The sequence below is a fragment of the Myotis nattereri genome (genome assembly GCF_964212035.1).
Source record: "Myotis nattereri genome assembly, chromosome: 15".
NCBI classification, from domain to species: domain Eukaryota; kingdom Metazoa; phylum Chordata; class Mammalia; order Chiroptera; family Vespertilionidae; genus Myotis; species Myotis nattereri.
Window position 1 is genome coordinate 46530561 of NC_138090.1, and position 22848 is coordinate 46553408.

General features: G+C 54.6%; 1 protein-coding gene across 1 annotated transcript in view; it reads right to left on the reverse strand.

Moving 5' to 3' along the window:
- The window catches only part of NOVA2 (NOVA alternative splicing regulator 2), a 28585-nt gene extending 13277 nt beyond the window's left edge, over positions 1-15308 (reverse strand). Inside the window, exons 1-2 of the mRNA XM_081108669.1 lie at positions 15046-15308; positions 5004-5147 (exon numbers count right to left, since the gene is read on the reverse strand). Coding sequence (XP_080964795.1) covers positions 5004-5147; positions 15046-15130 — 229 coding nt within the window. The 5' untranslated portion in view covers positions 15131-15308. The remainder of the gene's footprint in view (positions 1-5003; positions 5148-15045) is intronic.
- Between the last annotated feature and the right edge of the window lie 7540 nt (positions 15309-22848).

The following is a 22848-nucleotide window of genomic DNA, read 5'->3' on the forward strand; positions in this document are numbered from 1 at the left end:
GCCTGCCTGGACCCACCAGATGGAGGGCTGAGGGGTGGGGGAGGGCATGGGTGTGGACACAGGGGAGGGCAGAGGGGGTCAAAGGCAACTCATGGGAGCTTAGGCAATGGGGGACTGGGTGCCTTTGCTGGAAATTCTCCACATATTGGCTCTGGTTCTGACCCAGGCATCATTGTGTCATCGTGTGTGTGTGTGTGTGTGTGTGTGTGTGTGTGTGTGCGTGTGCTGGGGGGCAGTAGGGAGAACTCTGGGTGGTGTTGGGGTAATTCTGTGGGAGACACACACTGGGTGACACTGTGAGAGCAGTGTGTGTATATTTGTGACTCTGGTTGAGTGGTGTGTGTGTGTGTGAGCACACGCGTGTGTTCACTTGGGGGCAGGACTGGGTAAATGATCTTTATCCGAGTATGTGTGTATAAGAGAAAGGGCAGAAGAGATGAGAGATAAACGGACTGCATGACATAGTGATTCCAGGAAAGGAGTTTGTGTGTACTCTCGTATGTGAGAAAGTCGCTGTGATGTTCAAGGTTAAGTACACTGTGAATTTGAAGGAGACAAAGAATCTCAGGAAGCAACACTGAGGCTATACAATGAATGTGTATCACTGTAACTGTATGACAGTATGTGTGTGTGCCTGTATGTGTGTATAGGTGTGTAAAGGAAAGAGACAGCTAGATACCCTTGGTGTTCAAAACACTATCTGAATGACGGGTACGTGGTATGAATGTATAGGCGTGCGACAGTGTGTATAGGATATAGACAGGACTGTGACTGATGTGTGTGTAAACATAAGAAAGAGACCTACAGGCAGACCCAGATGTAAGTCTGTGGGGGGGACTGTATGTATTACAGCCAAAGAAGACTCTGCTATGAACGGGCCGGTCTGACGATGTGAGCGCCTGGGAGCTGGCCCTGTTCGGTGTGTGGGGCTGTGTGTGTCTCTCTCTGGTGGGACTCCGTCTGTAGGACCAGTTAGCTCCCTGGTTTTGAGTGTGTGCCAGGCTTCACGTGACTGCCTGTCTGGGACACTGGGGCGCGTGTCCAGTGTCCTGGGGGCGTTCTCACGCAGCGTGCTGGCGCTACTGCTCTGACCCCTCGCTTGCCACCTCGCAGCCTCGCAGGCCAGTCTTGCCCTGTGCGGGTGTCCCTGTCTTGGGTCACTTGTGCAGTTGACATCCTCCATCTCCTTTGGGCCGCTGTTCCTCACTCTGATCCCCGCCCCCCCCCGCCCCAGAACAATGGCTTGGTCTGAGCCAAGGGTGAGTCAGCGCGCAGGCTGCCTCCGTCTGGGTGTAAATAGGAAAGGGTGTGGGTCAGGGTGGGAACTGGGGGGATTCGGGGCGGCCCCAGGGAGAGCCTGGATGAAGTGGCCGGGTTCTCCATCACTGCGGGGTTTCTCTCCGGCTCAGAGAGTCTGTGATCTCCCCTCCCCTTGTGGTTCTTAACCCGGGTCCACAGGGCTTTTACGGGGCCCAGTTAAACTCGGTGAGACTGTCCAATAATAACAGCTGGTGCTTACATAACACCCGGCACCAGGCGCCGTTCTAAGCACTTTATATATATTTGTTCACTTTAATATATCAGACAGGCGACATTATTATTCCTGACTTACTGCTAAGGACACTGAGGCACAGAGGAGCTTTGGGGTTTGTCCACGTTCACTCAGCCCGGAGTGAAAGATCAGGGTTGTGAACCCAGGTGTCTGGCTCAGAGTCTGATTTTTTTTTTTTTTTAATCCTCACCCGAGGATACTTTTTCCATTGATTTCTAGAGAGAGTGGAAGGGAGGGAGGAGGCGGGCAGAGAAAAAGAGAGAGAAACATCGATGTGAGAGAGACACATCGATTGGCTGCCGACCCTCCCCCCAACCCCGCATGTGGAACTTGCAACTGAGGTATGTGCCCTTTACCGGGAACTGAGCCCTTCAGTCCACAGGCCAAAGCTCTAACCATTGGGAAAACTGGCCAGGGTAGAGTCTGAGCTTTTAACCACTGAGCCACATGTACTAAATTTGCGGGGTGCGAAATACGTGTGTGTGTGTGGGGGGGGGGAAGGGAGGCATAACAGGATTGCAGTTTTGCTTCTTTTTGTTGTTGTTGTTGTTAATCCTCTCCTGAGGATATTTTTTCCATTGCTTTTCAGAGAGAGTGGAAGGGAGGGAGTGGGAGAAAGAGTGAAAGAGGGGTGGGGGAAGAAAGAGAGAGAAAGGAGAGAGAGAAGCATCTATGTGAGAGAGACATATCGACTGGTTGCCTCCGAATCGGGGGTGGGGAGCAAACCTGCAACCCAGGTAGGTGCCCTTGACTGGGAATCAAATCCAGGAGTCTTTGGTGCACCGGCTGATGTTCTAACCACTGGGCAACACAGGCTAGGGCTGCTTTTGTATTTTTGACAGTAAAAAAGAATATGTGTGAATTTATTAAGTGGTCACTTAGGATTTTGTCCTTTGGTGCAAATATATTATAAATCAATTTTTAAAAAGCGTGTGTGTCTGTTTTCCTTCTGGGATAAGGGCCAGGGCTTCAGATGGATGCTCAAATTCAAGAGGAGTTTCGAATCACGAGGGTGTCTGGGTGAGTGCGCAGGAGTCTGTGCGGCTTCGGACAGGGACCTGACTCTCTTTCTGGGTCTCAGTGTCTCCATGGATGACCCGAGAGGATTAAATCTGGGGTTTGGGGTTTCCTGTACCCAGGAGGGATCCCCCTTTGCGTTCTGCCCCTCCCTTGAGGTTAAGGGCCAGGTCGGTGTTATGGTAGACACACAAGTGCAGTGTATGTGTTCATGTGGGAACCTACTAGGCCTAGCAGACCCTTTCCATTTCTCTCCTGCCCTCTACGCTTCAGCTACACTGAATAAACAGCCCTCCCCCAAGCCTTTGGACACGCTATTTCATCTTCCTGGAACACCCTACTGCTCTTTACCTCGCTCACTTATACTTATTGTTCTGGGCTCCTCCTCCAGGAAGCCTTCCTGACCTCCCCAGGCTGAGTCGAGTGCCCCCTCTGAGCGCTCACCATCCTCTGGGCTTCCCCACCTCGCCCTGACCACTCTGGATCACCACTTATGTTGGGTCTGTCTTCCGTACTGGGATGTGAGATTCGAGAGGGCAAGGCTGGGCACCTCAGTCATGGCTGTGTCCCCATCTCTGTCCAGCACAGGGTGGCATAGAGGAGCTGCTCAGAGACTGTGTGCTGAATGAATGATAGAAAGGGTGTCAGCCAGAAGCAGAGGGACATAACGATTTGTCTTGAGCAGTAGCATCTTGTGTTCCCGTGGTCCTGGGAAGTCCTAGGGACAGGACTAGGGTAGAGTGGCTGGGTCCTCTGTATGAGTCAGGAGCTGGCACAGGCCATATGATCTGGAGCAGGGAGGGAGGCTGGTCGCACGTCCAAGGACTGGGGACAGACGCTGGCTTATGTTTGTTTGAATTGTATTTATCCCCGGAGAGTCAATGACTGTCCCATCCTCTGGGGTTCCCAGCTGCCCGGTCTGCGGGTGTGTCACTGAGTTGGGAGGGGATGATGACGTGTCTCATGTCTCAGAATGTGATTCAGGGGCAAGAAACCCAGTGTCCTCGGATGCATGTCCCAAGCAGAGGTCTTATCTGTCTCTTGTGGGATGGAGGGACCTGGGGGCCACTGGGCCAGGGGAGAAGAGAAAGGGGGGGCTTGCCTGGTTCCCTGGACTGTTCTCTAAACCTCTTGCCAAAGCTGCTTACTGCGGGGGAGGGAGGGAGGGAGGGAGGGAGGGAGGGAGGGAGGGAGAGAGAGAGAGAGAGAGAGAGAGAGAGAGAGAGAGAGAGAGAATGAGAATGAATAAATGTGTCCTGACCCTGGGCTCCATCTCTGGTGTTTGACCTAAAAAAAATCCAAGGGGATTAAGGATGAACTAGAACCAGCTGGGGCAAATGTGCGATAATTGGGGGGCTTCCCTGGAATCCTAGATGCCCAGCGCGGGCATTGGTCCTGGGAGGGAGACATGCAGGGTGAGGGGTATGAGGGGGGTTAGAGAGAGCGGAGGGGCGTTGAAAATGCATGGCTGTGGGAAAGCAGACAGACATGGAGGAGAGGCAGAAGAAAGTCTGGGGTTTGGAGAGAGGACAAGATAAAAACGAAACCACACAGGAGGGAGCTGAGGCGTAGGAAAAGGAGAGAAACATAAAGGCAGCGATGGGCAGGCGGAGGGAGGGAGAAGTGAGGGGCATCCCCAACAGAGGCTGACCTCACTGAGGGGCGCTACTGAACACTGGCTGAATGGGTGATTGGACAGATGCAGTCGGGAGAGCAAGAGAAAGAAAAAGGGGAGCATATGAGAGGTGGGGGGGGAAGGAAAAGATGGGGAGTAGCGATGGGAAGATAGAAAGGGAGGGAAGGCAGAGGGGAGGGAGAGGGAAAGGCAGAGACGGACGACAGACAGACAGACCGGATGAGAGGCTGAGAACAAGATGTGAGGGACAGCCAGCAGAGCCAGGGAGACAGAGGGGGGCCGATGGGACTGGAGTCTAAGGGAACAAAAGGTGGGAAAGTCAGAGATAGAATGAGAAAGAGACAAAACAGGCAGAAAACCAGTGAGACTCAGAGCGGGCAAGATGGGGCGACAGAGAAGCCCAAAGGGACAGAGTAGGGGGAACAGAGTGTGTGTGTGTGACAAGGATGGCTGGCCCCCAAGCCCCAAGGAGCATCCTAACACCTGCCTCCCTGCCCCTCCGCCCAAGCTCCTCCAACTGACCCAAAGGGGCAGGTGTGTGGGAAGGGGCACATCTGCCAGCACATCATGCAAATGAGCTTATGAATATGCAGCAGGCCCATTGTCTGGCCCTGCCCCCACCCCCATCTGCTCTGGGCCTGGCCCCAGGGGCTGAGAGCAGCTCTGTCCTCACCCCCCCCCGCCCCCCACTTAGGGGGAGGGGAGGTCCCCCACCACTCTCACAGTCCCTGGGGCAGCTGCTCCCCCTCCTCCAGGGCCCAGGTGGGAGGGATGGGCAGAGTCCTGGCAGGGGCTTACCCGGATAGAAGTCTTTGGACTTGGAGAGCTTGATGGTGGCTCCTGTCTCCTTCTGTAGCTGCACGATGGTTTGCCCGCCCTTGCCAATGATGGAGCCCGCTGCGTAGCTAGGGATCAGCACCTTCAGGAAGTATTCACCCTCCTCTGCAGGGGCACATGGCGGGAGGAGAGTCAGGGGGAGGGGAGTGGCGGAGGGGTCTTCACCTTTTGGGGTCCCCCTTCTTCAGGTGCCAGCACGGGGTGCCCTAGGAAACCACTGGGCTCACGGTGACTAACATACAGGAGCAATAACCATGAGGACAGCAGAAAGGAAAATAATGATCATTCATTCACTCGCCAATAGTCACCGAGCACCTGCTGTGTGCTTAGCACTGTGCTGGCCAAACAGCCACGAAAGAAGCAAACTCCCTGATTTCGCGCATAAAATGAGGCCGCGAGGGTTTTAGTGGTTAAGCCAAGAGCTTGCACAGCTACGTTCTACTAAGGGGGGGGACAGACAGCATGGTGGCAAGTGCGAGGGAAACAAAAAGAGGCAGAAAAGGGCTGGGGAGTGGAGGGGCTGCGCTGTCAGGTCCCGCAGCCAGGAAAGCCCTTCCGAGAATGGGGCTTTCTCTGTCAAACACGCAGCAGCCCTACTATGTGCTAGACTCTCTCCCAAGCACTTACAAAAGCCAGTTCCTCTCATTTTCACACTGATGCGGCGAGGGAGGTACTTTTAAAAAAAACACAGTCTCGTTTTGGCCGGTGTTGCCAAGTGGTTAGAGCGTTGGCCCACGCACTGAAGGGTTGCAGGTTCGATTCCCAGTCAAGGGCAAGTATCTGGGCTGCAGGTTTGATCCCTGATCCCAGCCTCCAGTCAGTCAGTCGGTTGGGGTGTGTGTGGGAGGCAACCAATCGAAGTATCTCTCTCTCCCCCTCCCTCCCACTCTTCTACTCTCTCTAAAAATCAATGAAAAAATATCCTCTGGTGAGGACTGACAACAACAACCCCCCCACCACACACACAAAACACACACACACACACACCCATTCTACAGATGAGAAACAAAGGTGAAGAAAGCGCCCCCGTTTGCATAGGTGACAGGGCTGAGATCCAGGGTCCTAGCTCTGAACCATGCTATCCTGTCCCCCCGGCTGTGGCTATTGGGAGACAGAGCAAGGACAGAGGCCCTGGAGTGGGGTTATGCCTGGGTTGTTTCAGGGAGTGCGGCGGCCGGTGGTTGGGGTTGAGTGAGAGAGGAGAGGGGGAACAGATGAGGGCTCAGAGGGGTGGTGGTGGCGGGGTGTTCAGGCTTGTGGCCCACCATGAGGTCTTTGGTTTCTACTCCAAATAAGATGGGCGCCACGGAGGCCTCTGAGCAGAGGAGGGATGTGCTCTGACTTAGGTTGCCAGATCCCTCTGGCACCCAGGAGGGGAGCAGGCTGAGAGCAGCCAGGGTGAAGAGCTGGGAGCCCAGTGAGGAGGGGACTGCAAAGGCCTGGGCAGGAGGTGATGGCAGTCTGACTGGTGGAGGCAGCGAGAGGTGAGAGGGAGGCGGCCGGATTCCAGAAATGTCCTCAACACTCATACGGCCCTGGCGCTGTGCTGCTTGGCAAGGTTGAACTTGTCCACTCCTCGCAACCTGCCAGTGAGGGGGGGTAGACGAGCCCCATTTTTACAAAACAGGAAACTGAGGCACGGAGGGACTCAGAGACGGAAAGGCACCACCAGCTCCAGGTCACCAGCCCAAGGGCACCGAGACAGTTAGTTGCTGGGCTGAGATTCAAATGCGATTCTGCTTGGTTCTTGGCCCTCCCTTGTTTAACACCCTCCACTGCCCGTGGCCAAAGGCCAACGCGTTCAAGGACAGTCAGTCTCAAGACCGGAGGTGCCAAGGTGGTGCCAAGGGTGTCTGTGGGGCTTGGCCACTCTTTGTTATGGCCATTTCCTTGGTCATGGATGGATAAAGCTCTTGGTTAATGCAGTCTCAAGGCCAGTGCCTCGCCTCTCCTACCTTCTAACCAAACTGTTGACTTCTCAACCGAAGTCCCTTGGTGATCGGGCTCGCCCACCTTTCCAGCTGCAGGTCCTGGTCTCTCTCTATGGGCACTAGGCATACTTTCCTTTCTGTTCCTCCAACATTTCTTCCTCCGTCCCACCTCAGGGCCTTTGCACATTCTCTGTGTCTGCAACTCCCCTCCCCCCAATGAATTCCTTTTGTCCTTCAGATCCCCACTCAAATGCCTCTTAACTCTTGGAAGCTTTCCTTAAACTATGAGGAGGGGTTGTATTCAGAGCAATGTATCCCTGAAGCCCACTGTGGGCCATGCGCTAGAGCTCACCCTGGTGTCCCAGGGACTGACCGGTGCCCAGCAGTAGTAGGGCATGCAATAAACATGGGGGTGGCGGGGGGTGGGGGTGGGGAGTAGGGGGACAGGGGAGGGGGGAGCCAGGTCGTCCTGTCTCCAAAGCTTAAGGTTGTAAAACACCTCCCAAGCAAAGGAAACCTATTTTCAATGTTCTCCCATGAAACTCCAACATTCCAACATTCAGATAAGGAGAAACTGCTGGGAAAAGTGGGAGCAGAGCAGGGTCGGGGCCTGGGAGCCCTGCCCATCTCTACCCGGTCCCTTAAGATGGAAGGTTCTGGGTTCCCCAATGTGCTAAGGTGGGGGTCCGAGGGTGAGGGGTTGAATGTGGCTGTGCCTGCATGGGGAGGGGGTCCAGAATGAAGGGGTTTCCCTGAGCCCAAGGCAATCCTCTTAAACTTGCCTAATCAGACCATTAAGCCTCTTAGGTAATTGGCTCGCCCCAGGGTGCCTTCCCATCCATCATCCCAGCCCTCCCCCCAATTCCCTTTCTCCCCTGGGTTCCCAGAGGTGGCCCCTTGTCTGCCCTGCCCCTAAACCTGGCTCAGAGATGAGGGCTAGTTCTCTACCTCCTGGAAGGCTCAGAAAGAGGGTCCAGTTACAGGGAGATCCTTCCCCTCTCCCTAGGGCTCAGTTCTCTTTCGTCCTCTGACTCCAGTCCCCATCTTCCCTCCAGCCAGCGTCCCTCTTGAAGAGAGAAGATATTCATCTGCTCTGAAAAACTGGTCCCCACCCCATTTCCTGTGCCCTTTCTCACACTTCCCAGGTTTTGTCAGAATTCCCATAGGAAATGGCAGAAACAGCCCTAGACTGAGTGTGAATTTTGTCACCGATAGCCCGTGTGCCCATGTGCCTCAGCTTTCTCATCTGTAAAATGGGGACATGATAGTGCTACCCCACAGGCCTACTGTCAGTAATAAAATGATAAACTGTAAAGTACTTAGGATGGTTTCAGGCACATGGAGCACTTGAAAAATGTTAGATATCATCATCATCATATTATTATTATTATTATAATCCTCACCTGAGGATACATTTTTATTGATTTTTAGAGAGAGCGGAGAGAGAGAGAGCGATGTGAGGGAGAAACATCTATTGCAGTGATGGCGAACCTTTTGAGCTCGGCGTGTCAGCATTTTGAACAACCCTAACTGAACTCTGGTGCCGTGTCACATAGAGAAATTTTTTGATCTTTGCAACCATAGTAAAACAAAGATTTATATTTTTGACATTTATTTTATATATTTAAATGCCATTTAACAAAGAAAAATCAACCAAAAAAAAAAATGAGTTCGCGTGTCACCTCTGACACGCGTGTCATAGGTTCGCCATCACTGATCTATTGATTGCCTCCTGTATGTGCCATGACTGGGAATTGAACCTGCAACCTTTTGTTGTATGGGTGATGCTCCAACAAACTGAGCCACCCTGGCAGGGCAATTATTTCTATTATTATTACGTGCTTCATGAATATAAGTTCTTATCACAGTGTCTGACACATGGAAGTGTTCTCTAAGTGGGGAAATGAGCCTGTAAGATTTGGGGTTTTGTTGGGAAATATGAAAAGGAGGGGAGACCCCGCTTCCTCCATCACTTACCCCCTTAGGGGCTGCCCTGGCTTTTCCCTGCTTCGTGGAGGAGAAATGGCTTCTCACTGGCAGAAGTGAGACCCTGCGCCCATTCTCCTGCCTCAGTATCTCTGTGATACTCTTCGTCCTCCTGCCACCTTCTTCAATGTTGCCTTTCCCCATCCCTCTGCACTACTATTTCCTTCCTTCTTCTCTCCCTCTTCCCTCGCTTCCTCCAACAAATCCTTCCTGGCACCCACTATATGTGCCAGGCCTCATTTTATAATGTTTTTTTCTAAATCCTCACCTGAATATATGTTCCTATTGATCTTCAGAGAGAGAAGAAGGGAGAGAGGGAGAGGGAGAGGGAGAGGGAGAGGGAGAGGGAGAGAGAGAGAGAGAGAGAGAGAGAGAGAGAGAGAGAGAGAGAGAGAAACATCAATGTGAGAGAGAAACATCCATTGGCTGCCTCCCCTACGCGCCCTGACGGGGGATCGAACCCATAACCTAGGTATGTGCTCTGACCAGGAACCAAACCCACAACCCTTTGGTGCATGGGACAACGCCCGACCAACTGAGCCACCCGGCCAGGGCCAGGCCTGGTTTTAGGTGCTGGGGATATATCATGACACAAGACAGGCAATCCCTTTACCTTAAATCCAATCACTTTTAACATGTATGCTGTGTCTCCCCCACAAAGCGCATTCATATGAGCACACAATGGTAAAAAAAACAACAAAAAAAGTCTCTCCATGGACCCCTTAAACCATCCAGGGGTGCTAGGTGGTCGCTGTATCAGACTCGTGGAAATTTGGAGCCCCCTCCTCAGCCAGTCTCAGCAGCTGAGATCTCCCACCTGCTCAAACTCCGAACTCTAGGTCCCAGGCGTCCCCATCCTGGCCACCAGTCTGGTCCTCTCTCGAATCTGCGTGTCCTTCCTATTTGAGGGCACTTCTCACCGGGTGAGTCCCACTTCCCCGGGGAAGAAGCCAGGCCTCTATTTCCCAGCCTGCCTTGCAGCAAGGGGAGACACGCAACCTCTGCTGACCCTGGAGCCCCCAAGCCTCACCCATCCCACCCTGTTTGAATACTCAGGACTCTGCCCGTGAAAAAAGTTCTTCCTTCTACTGACGCAGAATCGCAGAATCGAGATGCCAGAACGTTCCACCCACCCATGCTCCACCCCCTCTTAGCACTTTCCTTGGGCTCAGGTAGCTCCCTCTACTCATGCCAGGGACTGAAGAGATGCCAGCTTCGGCTCTCCTGATTCATCTGTGTCCCTCGGGCTACAGTTGCAAGTATTTCCACCTTGGGAAGGGGCTGTCTTCCCTCTTCTAGCCTTTATGAGTCTCTGGTCTTCCCCCCCCACCCCCCACCCCTGGGTGCCCACCTCCTCAGGAGTGCTTCTGAAGGCTTCCAAACAGCCACCACCCCCACCCCCCGCCCCTCTAAATAACGTTTGCCTGCCCCAAAGATCTGGGGTGCTGGGAAGGAGTGGCCCTTTTTACAGTCAGAGAGTGGACCCTGGAAAGCGGCTTTGATCTGAACGGGAGGTCACCCATGCAAAGGCAGGGCTGGGGGTGTACGTTGTGACGGTGCTGTTTTCCGTGACAGTGGCCTGGGGAAGCCAGAGCCGGGTGCTGTACCCATGGCACCTGCTCCTGCCTGGGGTCCGGGGCGGCAGGGTCACGTGCTCTGTGAGGAGTGCGGAGGCTGAGGCTGAGGCTGATCTTGTCATGGGGCGTGTGAGGGTGCTGGAGGGTACCGCCGAGGAGGGTGGGGGGACGCCAGGCCTGGGATGCCTTTCCGTGAAGGATGGTGCGAGAAGTGTAACACTACTGGAGCCGGCTCCTGAAGGGATGAGCCCCGGAAGGTGTGATGCTGACTTTGTGTGGTGACACGGTCTCTGAGTGAGAGAAAGGTGGGTGGGGTATGACTCCCTTGGGGGAATTCACCCGTGAGTGGTGGAACAGGACAGCGACAGTCTCATGGCAACAACAACAACAACAATAATAAAAATACTGAATGACAGCTATTGATTATTGAGTGCTTGCCATCTGCCAGGCCTCACTTCACCTACGCAACCTCACTGAACCCACACAGCAGCCTGGAGAGGCAGAGGGAGGACTTACGGTCCCCATTTTGCAGACGAGGAGACTGAGCCTCAGAGCAGCAAAACAGGGTGCCTGAGGGGCCCACACCAAGCACAGGACAGGGACAGGGAGGAGACGGGCCCTGGAAGGTCCCACCTGAGCGCCCTTAACCCTGGTGCCGTTGTCTTTGTGTTAAGGGATGTGAGGGATGCCGGGAACAGGACCTGGCTGGTGTAAGCTACGTGTGGGGGGTGAAGTGTGCGTTTCTGTTTATATATGGGGGTGACAGAGGTGGGAACACGGCCAGAAGTACGGGGGCCATTCTATCGGCACCTTCAGAGTTATCATCTGTACTCGAGGGGGACGCTCTTTGTTACTGCCCCTCAGCCTGGTCATCCGCTGCTTCTAACTGGAGTTTCCAGCCACCTCTTCATCTAACGCCTCCTGTCCTCAGAGCTTCATCTCCCTCCCAGCCGCCCCTGCTTGCCAGTCACGGTGCCCGGAAGCCAGTTTAACAGCCACCATCTCCTCTATCGGCCCCCAAGAACGGGGCAGGTGCCCTGGGCAAGAACTCCGTCAGCCCCGTCTGCCACAACCTGCTGGGACACCCCAGAGGAGTTCCCCAGCTCGCGGAGCCTATCCTCACCTGAAAATGAGGTTCCCTACGGTGTCTGCCCACACAATGGAGGCAGCCTCCCGAGTTCGAATCACGGCTCTGCCTCTGATTAGCTGACTGACTTTGGGCAAGTTACTTAACCTCTCTGGGCCGCACTTTGCCGTCGGTAAGATGGATAACATAATAGAACTGTAAGGATTCAATGATTGGCCGGTACCAAATGTTTTCCATAATTTTTCTTGGCACGGCACACTGCAGACCTTCAATGCTAGCCATCATTGTAATTTATTATTATTGTTATTATTATTAATGTTTCATCTTAGATACTGGGAGAATTAAATGAATGAAATGCTGCATGTAAGGCATTAAGCAATGATACTGGTAGCTTTTATTATTATTATCGTTGTGGTCACTGTTATTTCCCCATTTGGCAGATGGTAGGAACACCGAAGCTCAGAAAAGGGATGTTGACTCAACACCCCACAGTCATGAAAGTGTCAGAACGAGCCCTCACTTGCCCTGACTGGTTTGGCTCAGTGGATAGAGCGTCAGCCTGCGGACTCAAGGGTCCCAGGTTCGATTCCAGTCAAGGGCATGTACCTGGGTTGCGGGCATCCCCAGTAGGGGGTGTGCAGGAGGCAGCTGATCGATGTTTCTCTCTCATCGATGTTTCTAACTCCCTACCCTCTCCCTTCCTCTCTGTAAAAAATTAATAAAATATAAAAAAAGAAAGAAAAGAAAGCTCCCTCACTTCTGAGATGAAAGTCTCAGACCCTTGCCCATCCCTGCCCCTGAGTGTTTCGCTAAATCAGCGGTTCTCAACCTGTGGGTCGCGACCCCTTTGGCGGTCGGACGACCCTTTCACAGGGGTCGCCTAAGACCATCCTGCATACCAGATATTTACATGACGATCCATAACAGTAGCAGCATGACAGTGATGAAGTAGCAACGAAAATAATTGTACGGTTGGGTCACAGCATGAGGAACTGTATTTAAAGGGCCAGAAGGCTGGGAACCACTGCTCTAAATGGAGGCTTGCCCCTTTGCGTTTCCCGGGCCTCAGTTTACCCGTGTGTCAATGGGAGGGGAGGAGGGGCGAGAGCCTGGAGGAGCGGTCCCTCAGGGCTCATCCTAGTTTCCCTGCTGCCGAGAGCAAGCACATGAGCCCTGGAACCCGGCACCGGCACCGGCACCGGGGTTGACCGCTCCCAGCTCCAGCACCGATGAGCTGTGTGCCTGGGCCGTGGCTCCATTTCCTCGAGCCTCTGTTCTATGCATCTGAAAAAGCAGCCCAAATCATCTCCCTGGAGGGACTCATTGGGAAATTAATCCGTATCTCAGAGTCTGGCTCAGAGTAGGGTGCCAAGGGCTCGGGCCTGACCACCTTTGGCAGAAAGGTTGTGCTGCTCTGAGTGCACTGCTTTGGAGCCTCTCAGCCCCTTTAAGAGAAGAATGGGATTCCCCTCCCCACAGCGGGGGGCGGGGCTGGACTGCCTGCCGGGCCGGGCTCTGGGGCCACCTGGGTCCCTGACCCTCTCAGCGACTGGGAATGGCAATGGGACAGGAAGGAGGGAAGGAAGTCGGAGGGGCCGTATTCATGTGTGTGTTGGGGGTGGGGGAGCAGGAAGAAGGACAGGAAACTCACTCCCAACCCCTCCCCCAACTTCCCTTTCCTCCAATTTCTGCTGGACACCCTCATAGGCGGCCAGGGGGTCCCCGATTCCTGTCCCACCTGGACAGGGGTGGGGGGAGCACTGGGATAGAAGGAAGAGACTCAACTGTGTTAGTCTGGGGGGCGCGGATGGGGGAGGTCCCCACCCGACCCACTCCAGCGCCCGGCAGCCTGGCAGCGAGAAGGGAAGGTGCACCCTGCCTGAGGCCATCCGGCTCCCATCCAGAGGAAAAGGCCGGAGGAAGCAGAGATTTTGGCCAAGGTGACCGCCAGGAGGGGCCTCTCTGCTCTGGGGTCTCCCCTCGTCCAGGGCTAATGGGCTGGGCTCGGAGGACCCCCCGACTAATTGCTTGCTCCTGAGACACACACCTAGCGCCCCCAGCATGTCTTTTATTCTCCCGTATACATCCCTCTTCAGGTCACACACAGGGACGGCCCCTCTTCTGTGGTGTTACACACACACTCCCTTGACAACCACACACAATCATCCCCACCTCCCCGGTGTCACACACTCAACCATCGCGCACACACACACACCTCTCCCCTTGTTACAACTATACACACGCTGGCTGTCACACACGCACCCTTCCTGCTCATACCCCTTGGGTGTCATATGCACATGTTCCCTGTTCCCGGTTCACCCCCGGAGCCCCAACCTCTCCCTCGTCATACACCCACCTCCGCTTGTGGCACACACCCCCTCTGATGTCATTGTTGCACACCTCCATGTGTCACACCCAGCCACAGCCTCTCTGGAGTCACACCCACACCATTTTCTGGTCACATACCCTCACCCGCTTCTCCTGGTCCCACCCCACCCCAGACACGCCTGTGTCACATACTAAACTGCCTCCCCCTGATCCGCACAGCCTCTCATGGCTCACACCCAGAGCCAGCCCATTCAGCGCCCCCCACACACCCGCTTGCATGTCACACACACCCTCACTCCTCTACCGCTGCCACTTTTGGGGTGACATGCACACACTTTTCCTTGTTACACATACCAGGGTCTCAAACATGGATCCCAGCCCCTCTCATCTGCCCTCTCTCTTACACAGACACACACACACACACACACCCTCTTTCCTGCCGTATCCATGATCCCTAATGCCACACATTCAGGCCTTACAGGGCCCACACGCACACATGAATACACACGAACACACACACACACACCTGTCCCAGCCACACATTCTCCCACCTAGCTCTACACACCCACCCTTTCCTCCATCTCACCAACACACCCACCCGCTGGTGCCCACACACAATTCCTTCCGCCGTGGCCCGCACATGCCTCCCTCCAGGACACCCCTGCTCAGGACATCCCCAGGGAGGAGACTGGAGCGCTCCGAGTCCACAGGCCTCCGCTCCTCCTTCCCCTCCCCCCGCCAGGACGCGCCAGCCGGGAACACCCCTGCCCCAAAGGGTCACATCACACACCCCTCAAGGACACGGACACCGGCTCGGAGGGACCCGCGCCCCCATCCTTTGCGCCCCCCCAAGGACACTTACCACCCCCTCCCCCCCCAACTCCTCCGGTCGCAGACAAAGCTCCCAGCCCCGGGCCGCGGCCAGCAGGGGAGGGGGTCCGGACTCTCCCCAACTCCCCTCCCGGTTCCGGGGCTAGGGAGGGGCGCCTTTCCCCTCCCTAGAGCCCTTGCACCTGCCAACCGGGGAGAGAGGAGGATGGAGAAAGGCGAGGCCCCCTGCGCGCTCCCCCACCCCGAGCGCAGCCCCCTCTCACCTCCCGTGTTGCTGCGCTTGGTGCAGACCACCTCGGGGGGCGTTTCGAGGGGCCTCTTGCGGGAATCCGGGGCCTCGGGCTCCATGGGGGGGGCCTGGGGCGGCGGCTGCTGCTGCTGCTGCGGCTGCGGCGGCGGCGGCGGCGGCTGCTGTGGCGGCGGCGACGGCTGCTGGGGAGGCTGGGGTTGCGGCGGCGGCGGCGGGGGCGGCGGCGGCTGCGGGGCCGCGGAGGCCGTGAAGAGGCCGTGCACCGCGCCGGCGGCCATCATCCTCATGGTGGGGGGGGGGGGGCAGAGGGGAGAGGGGAGGGGGAGGGAAGGGGATGTGGGAGGAGGAGGGGGCGGCGGCGGAGGGATGGGGGAGGGGGAGCCCCGGGGAGGGAAGGAGGGAGGGAGCTGGTTCTGGGGGGGCTGACAGAGACAAGAGAACGGATGTGAGCCGTAGGGGAGGGCCCAGGGGGTCTCCGCTGGGGTCCGGAGGAAACTCAGGGGTGGGGTCTCTCTCGAAATCAGGGAGCCCGGGGACTGGCCGCGCCACTGGAGGGATGGGGCTCCCTTCTTGGCTGCCCCGGGAGGAGGGCCGAGCCCCCCAGACCCTGCTCGGGGCGGGGGGCCGGAGCTGGGAGGCGGAGGCAGCCGCTAGTGGGGACGTGGGGCTCGGCGGGCACGGGTGGCAGCGGCGGCAGGGCTGGCGGTGGCTGCTGGACCAAGCATCTTCTTTCCCGGAGGCTCCCACCGCGGCCTGGCCCCGCCCACCCACGCAAGGCCACACCCATGCCGGTCAAGGCCACGCCCCTCGGCGCCCCCATTGGCCTGCCCTGGAAGCCTAGACCACGCCCCTATGTGTTGGCCACGCCCCTCCCGCCGCTGCCGGAGGGACTCAGCTTCCCCAGGCTACAGTGGGACCCCGGACTCAGGCAACACTTGCCCGCCCCTGGCCAGTAAAGCACGTTTACTGAGCACTTGCTATGTGCTCGGTCCGGTTCTAAGCAAGCGCTGCACAAGCATCGCATGGAATCCCCAGAGCAACCGGCTCCTTTAGGTGCTCTTATTATCCCCATTTTACAGGGGAGGAAACAGCCTCAGCAGCTGGACATCACTCGGTCGAGATAAGAAATCCCACGTCACCAGTCTCCCACCCCAGCTGGGACGTTCCTCCTCGAAACTTTGCATTTATTCCTTGAAGAATTAACACAGGGTTACTGCAAGGCCCCTGGGTATTAATTCAATGAATACCTGAGTTAAAGCGTGTAGCTCTGAGCCTAGCGCACCACTGGTGTTCAGTTCAATCAACATGTTAGGTGCCAGGCACTGTCCCTTACAACGCCGGGGGACAAAACAGTCGCCCCTTGTCAAGTGTTACTATTCATGTCATGAAGAAAAACAACTTTTCAGATGACAAAGTGGAGGCCCAGGAGCGTGGAGTGTGGCTCGTCCAAGGGCACACGGATAGACAGAGGGGGAAACTGGGATTTGAATGAAGGACAAGTTTAATTTCAGAGCCGAAAATCATGGAAAGTATGGGGTATTTCCTTGGAATTGATCATTGCTAATAGTCAACGTTCACTGATCCATTAATTTTCTTCTCCTTGGATTCCTGGTCTCCAAGGATTCTTTCCTTCCTTAGGTCAGCCAGAGGCAAGATTAGGCTCAGAAGAGGCCTGAGTGAGGGTGATTGTGGCAGCCGGGGCGGGGGGGGGGGGGGCTCCTCTCTCTGCTCCATCCCACTGCTGCCCCCCCCTCCCTTGCCATGCTCTCAGGTCCCCAGGATGGAGAGGGTAGCAGATGGCCTGAAGTGGATGGGGTGGTCACCCATCTGTCCCCTCCCCCTATTGTCCCCAGAGCCAAGGGGGATCGTAGGGGGTTGTGGTCCACTGCAGTCGGGATCCTCCCCCTCCATCTTCCTGGAGGAAGCTGAGGAGCTGGTTGCCATGGAGATGGAGAAGAGGCAGAGGAATGCAGGGAGATACTGGGGTCAGGCGGAGATCCACACCTAGACCCTTTGAGTTACATATACTCACACCACACAGGTACATATTTCAACATCCATGGGGTTGGGTGTGAAGTCCCGCCGGTCCCAGTCACACAGGCCCTCTTGCAGACACACAGGTACACACTCTCAACAGTTCCACATAGGCACACTCTGATGTATGAAGAAGACTCATGGGGGATAGGCACACACACACACACACACACACACTCCTTAATAATGCATAATGCACATTTAGTCAGGCAGACCCAAAGCCATACCACAGGCACTCACACACAAATAGACACATGCACAGCTGATATCAGAGTATTTCCCAGGTGCGCACATTCAGAGCCAAAACTACTCCACACTTGGCCACACACGCCCTGAGAAGTTGTGAGTACATGATTGCAGCCACCGAAAAAGCACAACCCATGTTACATAAGGCATACATGTTAGTGACATGTGAAATACACAGACACACGGACTCAAGTGTGTCTTCCACGCAAAGTGGGTAATCACACACCTTTAGATACATGTCCCACATAGTCTCATGCACACAATACGGGAGACCTCACAGATCACTCAGCAACATACACAACACACATGGAGTCCCGTGTGCAGCTCAGCCCCCACCCCCTAGTCATGCCTGCAGCCCCAGCTCTACAGTCCCCCCAAGCCCTCCCAGTTGGACACACACGACAGCATGGTCGGTCACGCACTCACACTCACACACAAACACAAACCTCCTCCTAGATATTTTTAAACCCAGGCTAGTTCTGCTGCTATGGTAACCGCCCCAAACCCATTGCCATAGCAACCCAACGTCAGCTTTCCAAGCACCAAATCCTGGGGGATTGCAGGGCCCCAATCAGAGGCCAGTGGAGGGGGTTGCTGCACCCTCTGCCATCATCCGTGCCACCCCAGTACCCTCAGCCTAGAGTCTTCAGGGAAGCAGCCACTGGAGGCTGGGCAGGGGCCGGAGCCAGGAATACAAGATCATCAGACTGAGCTGGGACAAGGGCAACCCTCAACTTGCTTTTCCCTTCAGCTGATCAGAGCTTTATGGAGGGGACTACGGGACCAAAGTCAGCCTGCATCTGGACACACAGCCTGGGTTCAAAACCTGGGCCTGCCATTTACACGCGGTGTGACTCGGGCATACCCTTAACTCTCTCTGAGTCTTACGTTCCTTCATTTGGACAATCTTGCTGCTGTTGCTGTTGAAACTAACATCCCAAAGGACTATTGTGACTCGGTGGTGAAAAGCCAGGCAGACCTGCGTCCCAATTCTGACCCTCACCCTTTCTAGCTGTATTAACTCAAGACAGGGCCTCCCTTCTCCTAGCTGGTATGGCTCAGTGGATAGAGCGCTGGCCTTCCGACTGAAGGGTCCCGGGTTTGGTTCTGGTCAAGGGCACGTGCCTCGGTTGCAGATTCAATTACTGATCGGGGGGTGCAGGAGGCAGCATAATAATAATAATAATAATAATAATAATAATAATAAAATAAAAAAGAAAAAGAAAAGAAAGGGCCTCCTTGACAAAGTTCAGGGGCAAATAGTAGTCCAATTACACGGGGGTGCGGGTAAGATTTCCAACAAAGGGGTGTGGTTGCTGACCTAATACTTTTGCACGTATTCCAACATATTTAAGTGTTAAGCATGGCCTTGGGGGCAGATACTATTATTATTCCTGTTTTGCAGAGAAGGAAACCGAGGCTCAGAGAGCTTGCCTGGGATCGCACAGCTACAGAGTTTGGAAGCATGGGGTTTGAACCGAGGGGGGGAAAGACACATGTTGAGCCACTGCTCTCTCCTGCTTCTCCAAGAGGGGAGTTTGGAGAGGGGGATAGAATGGCCGATTCTTGGAAATGCTTTCTAGCCTCAGTTTGCTAGCCTGCAAAATGGGAGTGAAAACGATCCTGCTGGCTGCACTGTTGGAGGATCTACGAGGCAGCTTGTACCCGGGGGCTCTGAGGACAGGCTGGCACACTTGAGTGCTTTGTGTAGGTGGGGAGCAAAGTGGGAGGGGTAGGCAAGCGGGCAACTGGGTAGGCGCAGGAGAGAGGGAGGCGGCTGGGGCTCCAGCCCTGCTTTTCTCTTTCCCAGCCCGGTGACCTCAGGCATGCGCTTTCTCTAGCCTGAGCTTCAGTCTTCCTATCTGTCAAGTGGGTAGTGAGAAATCCAGGAGCCAAAGGAGGTAAGACCATTTAGCATGGGACCCAGTGAAGAGCTGATACTAGCATCATCTATCCAGTCTGTACATGGGATCTGGGAGAGGTAGGACTGTTCCATGCAGGGTTCTGCAAACTTTTTTGACCCACAGTAAGCAATTCACTTAGTCAGTCCACTGGTGTGGCTCAGTGGTTGAGCGTAGACCCATGAACCATGCGGTCACTGTTTGATTCCCGTCAGGGCACATGCCCGGGTTGTGGGGCTCAATCTCCTGTAGGGGGAGGGTAGGAGGTAGCTGATGGATGATTCTCTTTCATCATTGATGTTTCTATCTCTCCCTCTCCCTTGCTCTCTCTGAAATCAATACAAACATACAAGAAACATAAAAACATTTAAGAAAAGATAGAATGGACAGGGAAGACCTCACTGAGGAGGTGACATTTGAGCAGAGACACGAAAGAGGTGAGGTCAGGTGGATCTCCGGGGAAAGAGCAGTCCAGGCAGAGGGAAGAGCCAGTGCAAAGGCCCCGAGGCGGGAGTGTACCTGGCTTGTTGGAGGAAAGAGGAGGAGCCCAGGGAAGTTGGAGAGTGGGAGGGATGAGGCCAGAGAGTTAGGCAGGGAGCCGACTGTCTGCTCTGAGGGCCACGGTCAAAGACTTAGCGTTGACTCAGAGTGAAATGGGACCGTGGGAGAGTTTTGAGGAAGGATGTGAGTTGATTTAGGTTTTATCACAAGATCCTTTTGGCTGCATGCGAACAATACTGCGAGGGCGGGGGGGGGGGGGCGGCGGGCAGGGGGAGGTGGAGGGACCGGTGGTGGTGGTGGTGGTAGAAGTACGGAGGTGGGAATCTTGACCACGCAGGTGGGAAGTGCAGGTGGTTGGGCCCGGGTGACAGGTGGGAAGACATCCCTGGAGTCCTGGTTCTGCCATGTGACTGTGGGCAAATCATTTCACCTCTCCTGAGCCTCAGTTTCCCCATTTACCAAACGGGGGTGATGATAAAACACCCACCGCTCAGAGCTCCTGTGCGGTGTCAGTGTGACAGAGCTGAGACAGCCCTTGGCACAGAATGCGTGCTCAACAAATACCGCTTGTCATTGTCACCGTTACCCCCCAGGCTCCCAGACCAGGGAACTTCTGTGTCCTGTCCACGGGGGCCAGGAGGCCTTCGGGGAGGATGGGGAAGAGGGGTCTGACTGCGTAATGAGTGTGTGTAGATCTGATCCCGGGCTATTTGAGTCAGAGGATCTTGGAGCAAAAGTCTTGGTGCTGCGAAGGTCTCGAGGGGTCCTTTGCTCCTCACAGCCTCTTTGTAGAACGGGGAGATGGGGGTCCAGAATGGTTTCATCGTGCCCAGGAGCCCACAGAGAGCTGGGGGCTGAGCCAGGGCTCGAATCCATCCCAGCCCTGGCTGCCTCCTTGGTGATTATGGCATCTGACCGCGTCCCCTCCCCCCTCCCCCCAGCCTTAATATCTTCCTATGACTTCCTACTGCCTCTGGGATCAATTCCAAACTCTCCCAGTTGTTCAGGCCAAAAACCTTGCATTTGCCCTTGACACCCCCTCTTTGCCTCACACCCACAGCCAATCCATCAGCAAATGCTCTCTGCTGCACCTTTGGATTCCAAATCTGACCCATGTCGCAGCCTCTATCAACACCGCCAAGGCCCAGGCCCTCAGCAGCCCCCCCGCCTACCCCGCCAGACTCATAGGACCTTTCCTGTGCGCCCCACTCCCACCCGTGCCCATCATTTCAACAGACAGAGTCCTTTTTTTTTTTTTTAACTACAGCATTAGTTTTGATTGAAAATTTATATTTCTTTCAACATGTGGTATTGGGACAAAAAAGTCAGCAACTTGAAAAAAAATTTAGACCTTTAACTTAGACCAGCCATGGGCAAACTACGGCCCGCGGGCCGGATCCGGCCCGTTTGAAATGAATAAAACTAAAAAAAAAAAAGACCGTACCCTTTTATGTAATGATGTTTACTTTGAATTTATATTAGTTCACACAAACACTCCATCCATGCTTTTGTTCCGGCCCTCCGGTCCAGTTTAAGAACCCATTGTGGCCCTCGAGTCAAAAAGTTTGCCCACCCCTGACTTAGACTGTAAGCAAAAAGATATAACTCACAATATATTTGAATATGTCATTATACCTAGAAAAACAGAGTTTTAGGAGAATTTTGGAGCAGGCCTACATTGTTAAGTTTAGAAGTACAATAAACATCTTAAAGTTAAAATTACTAGACTTAACAGGACAATATTTCTTATTTTTTTAAAATATATTTTTATTGATTTCAGAGAGGAAGGGAGAGGGAGAGGGAGAGAGAGAAACATCAATGATGAAAGAGAATCATTGATCGGCTGCCTCCTGCACACCCCGCACTGGGGACCGAGCCTGCAACCTGGGCATGTGCCCTTGACTGGAATCGAACCCAGGTCCCTTCAGTCCACAGGCTGACACTCTATTCACTGAACCAAACCAGCTAAGGCAACAGTATAATTTTTAAAATATATATTTTTATTGATTTCAGAGAGGAAGGGAGAGGAGAGAGAGATAGAAACATCAATGATGAGAGGGAATCATTGATTGGCTGCCTTCTGCACGCCCCCTACTGAGGATTGAGCCTGCAACCTGGGCATGTGCCCTGATTAGAATCGAACCCGGGTCCCTTTAGTCCACAGGCCGACGCTCTATCCACTGAGCCAAACCGGCTAGGGCAACCGAATAATTTTAAAACTCTTCATTCTGAAGGCAAAACCATCTGTATTAGAAGGCAATCAATTGATCATATAGGACAGTATTTCTACCACTTGTCAATCAATGGCCCTTGGTGCCAATTCATTGCCAACAGGAATCCCCCATTTGGGGCATGGTGGAGAAGGAAACTTGATTCAGCACACAGCTCCATTGTGATACAGCAGGACGGTGAAAACCGCATGGCTGGAGGCAGCCTGGGGCCAGCAGCCCTCGGCCAGGCCCCAGTCCGCAGGCAGCTCGCTCAGCTCTGCTCCAGACTGGCCTGCGGTGCTGGTCGGTGCTGGTCGGCCCCACCTTGCTCTGGGCCCCTCCACCCTGTGCCACTCTGCCCTGGCCTGCGCTGCTCGGTCCTGGCAGGACGTCTTCCGGGTTTCAGCTCAGCCAGCCAGCGGTCTTCAGTCTTCCATGGGAAGGGAAAGTGCAGGCCCAGAGTCATTCTTTTAAAAAGCAAGTCAGATCATACACGGCACTGTAGGCGAGAGAAAATAAAAAATAAAAAACGGGGGGATTTCTGTAAGAACTTTGAGGAACGGTGTAGATTTCTGGCCTTAGGTTCGTGGAGGGAGAAGGAGCTTTCTGTGCATCTCTCCCACAGCGTGGGCATTTACAAATATTATGGATGGGGAAACTGAGGCACAGGAGGTTAAGTCACTTGTAGCAGACCTGGGACTTGAACCCTGGCCACCTGGCTGCAGAAGCTACCTCCTGAACCATTCTACCTCCCTGCCTCTTTCTCACATGTCTCTCTGTTCAGCCAACTTTCTCCAGGTATGCACCACGCCCTCACCCCCCACCCCCACTTAGCTGCTCCTCTAGCTCATCACAGTGCATAGGATGAAGCTGATGCTATGCAATCATTTCTGCTTGAATTTAATTTTAGTAATTTCTCCCCTT